This window comes from Poecilia latipinna, unplaced genomic scaffold (genome assembly GCF_001443285.1).
Source record: "Poecilia latipinna isolate Pla-1442-1.1 unplaced genomic scaffold, P_latipinna-1.0 Scaffold2101, whole genome shotgun sequence".
In the NCBI taxonomy this organism is placed as follows: domain Eukaryota; kingdom Metazoa; phylum Chordata; class Actinopteri; order Cyprinodontiformes; family Poeciliidae; genus Poecilia; species Poecilia latipinna.
In genome coordinates, this window is record NW_015114717.1 from 50,782 (window position 1) to 55,357 (window position 4,576).

The 4,576-nt window shown below is 33.8% G+C and overlaps 1 protein-coding gene across 1 annotated transcript in view; it reads left to right on the forward strand.

Moving 5' to 3' along the window:
• The window catches only part of LOC106936226 (contactin-associated protein-like 4), a gene marked incomplete at its 5' end in the record, with an annotated part of 74,947 nt that overhangs the window by 50,731 nt on the left and 19,640 nt on the right, over positions 1–4,576 (forward strand). The window contains one exon of the mRNA XM_015017083.1: positions 3,315–3,533. Coding sequence (XP_014872569.1) covers positions 3,315–3,533 — 219 coding nt within the window. The remainder of the gene's footprint in view (positions 1–3,314; positions 3,534–4,576) is intronic.

The following is a 4,576-nucleotide window of genomic DNA, read 5'->3' on the forward strand; positions in this document are numbered from 1 at the left end:
AGCTCTCTTCTAGCCCTCCTGAGCTCCTGTTGGTCACCAACATATAAATATATATATAAATATATATATATATAATAGGTATTATGTTGCATATAAAACATATTACATATAATATTATATTACATATAATACGTATTATATGTAACACATGTAATACACATAATCCATCCCACTATCACATGTGTATTACATATGTAATATTCATATATATTATATTATTTACAAAATCATTATTTTTTCCTTGGGAAATAAATCATTATTTATCTTTATTTTCCAAAGACCCACCTGATTTTGATATGAGCCAAAACAAAGATGAGTTTTTCACCCCATACTGGATGCATTAAGTTGTATATAAACTTCATGTGTTGATCTTAGATCTTGTAAATTCACTCAGCGTGTGAGTAAAAGTGCAGCTAGCTTGCAGAAATAGACAGATTGAGTCGAACGCTGCTGCTGCTCCATGAAGAAGACTCATTGTTAACTCGGCGCACGCAGGTTTCCGTTGCACTGCATTGTTATCGTGACAGCTGGAGTTAAGATGTCTCTGAATCATTATTACTCATAACATGACTGGAGCCAGACAGCTGTTTCCAAATGAAGTTATGATTCCTTGAGAGTGTTTGCTTGTGCGTGTTTTCATTTTTATCTCAGTCCTGCAGCAGCCTATAGTTTCTCAACTAGAACAAGAGAGTGGCAGTTTTTATCATGATTTTTTATTGTGGTTTTTGGAAAAATATAGAAAAGCACTCTGCTTTCGTTTCCCCAAGTGATTAGGAGTATAAGATAGGTATATGGTCTATACAAAACATGTTCATTACAGTTTTCTCCACAAAATCATCCTTGTATATTGAGATTTTACTTTTTTTTATCAGTTCTGGTAATTTTGAGCTCCTTTCAGAATGGGATGTTTTAGCAAGTCTGTCACTTAAATGCATTTGAAAGTGGCTGCAAACAGAAGTGCAATTATACAATCTTACATCTTGGAAAAGCAGAAGTGGAGCCTCCTGCACAACCAACAATAATGCAGCAGGTGGTTTCTAGATGTTAAGTCAACAACCAAACACTTGTCTTTTCCAGCAGCCATTGTCAGTCAAGTCATGTTTATTTATGTAGCACATTTCAACAACAAGGCAGTTCAAGGGATTATTTTATGTTTCATAAAAATATAAAACAGTCATCAGTTATGAAACAAGCAATAAACATTACTTTTTGTCAAATTTCTTCATTAAAATCATCAGCCAAATGTACATCAAATATATTGATCAGCGTTCAATTTACACTAATCAAAGGCAACTCTAAACAGGTCATAATGACTTTATGCTCGTATTATTTCAACTTTATTTTCATAATATTATGAGAATAAAGTCAAAATAAAATCAGAATAAAGTAATATTCCAAGTTTATTCTCATTATTTTGACTTTTTTCGCTAAGTATTAACGACTACTCCAGTATTATTACGACTTTTTTCTCGCATTATTTTGACTTTACTCACATATGTCTTTACTCTTGTAATACTATGACTTTATTATTATTTATTTGCAGTTTTCTGGAGGTTTGTTCCAGATTTATGGTGAATAGAAGCTGAATGACGTTTCTCCATGTTTGGTTCTGGTTCTGAGGAAGCAGACCAGACCAGACTTCGGTAAAACTAGACCAAACGTGCTGGAGCTCTACTTAGGTTGCTAGGCAACGGGTAGAGTTCCACTGGGGTTGCTAGGTAACGGGCTGGGCTGCTCTGGGGTTACTAGGTCAAGGGTCACAATGGCTGAATGTATTATGGAGTATTAGGGCCATAGTAAGAAAAATAAAATTACAAGAATAAAGTTATAATATTGGGAGAATAAAATCATTTAAATTAATAAATTATTAAATTAATTTTTTTACTTTAGTAAATATGAGAAAGATGTCATTATTATGAGAATATAGTAAACAAATTGTGAGAATAAAGTCATTATTTGAATGATTAAATAAGTTATTATTTAAATTATTATTTAATGTCAATATTTTTAGAATAAAGTCAGTATTATGAGAATAAAGTTGAAATACTATAATTCTTATCTCGACTTTATTCTTGTAATTTTACTTTCCTGGCATGGCTCTAATACTCCGTCTTATGCAGTCGAACAAAGTTTTGCGATGTTTTATAACTACATTAAAATGTGAAAAGCTTTTAATTCTTTCTATATGATTAAATTAAAGTGACTTTACGTTTTAGTGTTAAACTAAATCTGTTCGTCTTGGCAAATTCCTTCAGACTTCTGTTGTGAATCAGAGTAATATAAATAAACTGAATGTATTTAAATTAAACCTGGGCGATAGCAGCACACACAGAAACATGTTGGTGGCAGCTCTTGGCTTCCGTACGTCTGTCCGTCAGCAGACGGTCAGTTCGACATGTCATGATGGAGGAACACGACCAGCCAAAACGTTTGTTAAAAACGGTGCAATCCAGAGTCAGATGAGAGAAAACCGTCCTTAAAAATGACTAGAGCAAAGAAATATGGTAATAAATGTTTAAAAAGCAAAATGTGCTGCTTAGTAAAACTTGATTATCACAAGAATAAATTATAACATTACAACATGACAAGAATAAAGTCATAAAATTCAACAATAAAGTTGAAATAATATGAGTCATAATATTCTGGCTTTATCCTCATAATTCTACACTTTTATTATTATGTCAACATTTTTCTCATAAATATTACTTATAATAGTTTGACTGTATTATCATTATTTTGGCTTTATTCTGTTTATTAAATTTTATTCTCTTAATATTATGATTTTATTCTCATAAGACTCTGACTTTATTCTTTAAATATTATGACTATTCTCATATCATGACTTTATTGTTGTAATTGTATTACTTTTTTCTCATAATTTAATTTAATTTTACATTATTTTCTCTGTTGTATGTTTGTATGGTGGAAACATACAAAGTATTTCCACTTCACTCACATCACGCTCTCATTTTACAGCTCTGAGTCCAAGAAGAACAAAAACTATTTTCAAATTATTGTGAAGCAATTTTTTTAGAATAAATTTGTACATTTTATTCACTGAGCTGTTTGAACATTTACTTGTTTTTCTCAGCATCAAACTGAGAGAAATTATTTCACACAGATTAAATTAGCCAACATCCACAAACAGTGTCTTTATTTTTATAAAAAGGATTTTACAGATTTTTGTGTCTGTTTACTTCATTAAAAATCAAAGAAAAAATATACAGCTAATCTTTCTTACTCATGAAAAGGCATGATAAATATAAGTGTTTATTTTATGTCTATTTTATGGTTTTATGTTTCATCTTCGTCAGCTTCCACAGAGGTCGTCTTCTCTTTTGATGTGGGGAACGGACCTCTGGAGGTCAAAGTGCACTCCGACCTCCCGCTAAATGACGACCGGTGGCACAGCGTGAGAGCGGAGCGAAACGTGAAGGAGGCGTCGCTGCGCGTCGACGGCCTGCCTGCTGCCCTACAAGAAGCTCCGACTGATGGATTTATTCATCTGCAGCTCAACAGCCAGCTATTTATAGGTGAGAAGCAAAGGTGGGAGTTTTCCCATATGACTTGACAACAGAACGAACTGTGATGCTCACTTTATGTGGGAATGAGCTTTCAGCAGGACGTTGCTCTTTAACAAGGTGAACAGAAGTTTGAACTAAGCAGTTTTTCATCAGATCTGAGCAGATCACATTATACATGAAATGCTGATTTTGAGATTAAGTAGCTTTGCTAGTTTCAGCAAACTTTGAGCGTCTGAAAAGACTGTTTTGTTATTTAATGGTGATCTATTATGTCCCCTTGAACAGTTTAAAATAGGTCTATGGGGAATACAAAATATTTTTATTATATTTGTTTTGCACAAAATTATTCTTAGATAATGATATTTTAGTCTGCTCAGCCTACTGACTTTTGTGTTAGGGCATCTGGTCATTTGAAATCCAAATAAGCTGCTGCTGGCTACACCCACCAAACTCGATGTTTACACTCACACGTGAAAATTGCTGCAATTATACAACCTTACATTTGTGAAAAGCAGAAGCAAGGGTTTCTGGATGGAAAATCAAAAAACAAAACACTTCTCTTTTCCAGCAGCCATTGTACAGTGCATACAGCAGTAAAACCAGCTGATCAAATGTGTTGGAACTCTGCTTGGGTTGCTAGGCAACAGGCTGGGCTTGGCTGGGGTTGCTAGGTGACGGTTTATTCCCTGCTGAGTTGTGATGTTACATTTCGAATATTTTTGAAACAGGTTATTTTCTAGATACCATAAAATATTAACTTATTGCCAAGAAAAAGTTGGGTGTTTTTTAAGTGTTTCGTCTGTTTTAGAAGCAGTAAAAACCCAAATGGAAGCACAAAAATGTGGAAAAAGTGAATTTTACACGTTTTTGTACTCTTTACAACAGTGGTCTCCAAATTACGGCCCGCGGGCCGAATCCGGCCCGCCTCCACATTTGGTCCGGCCCCCTGAACAATAACTGAGAGCATTTAGATTTTTTTTTTTCATATACCGTATTTTCGGGATTATAAGCCGCTGCTTTTTTCCTAAGTTTTGAACCATGCGGCTTTTATG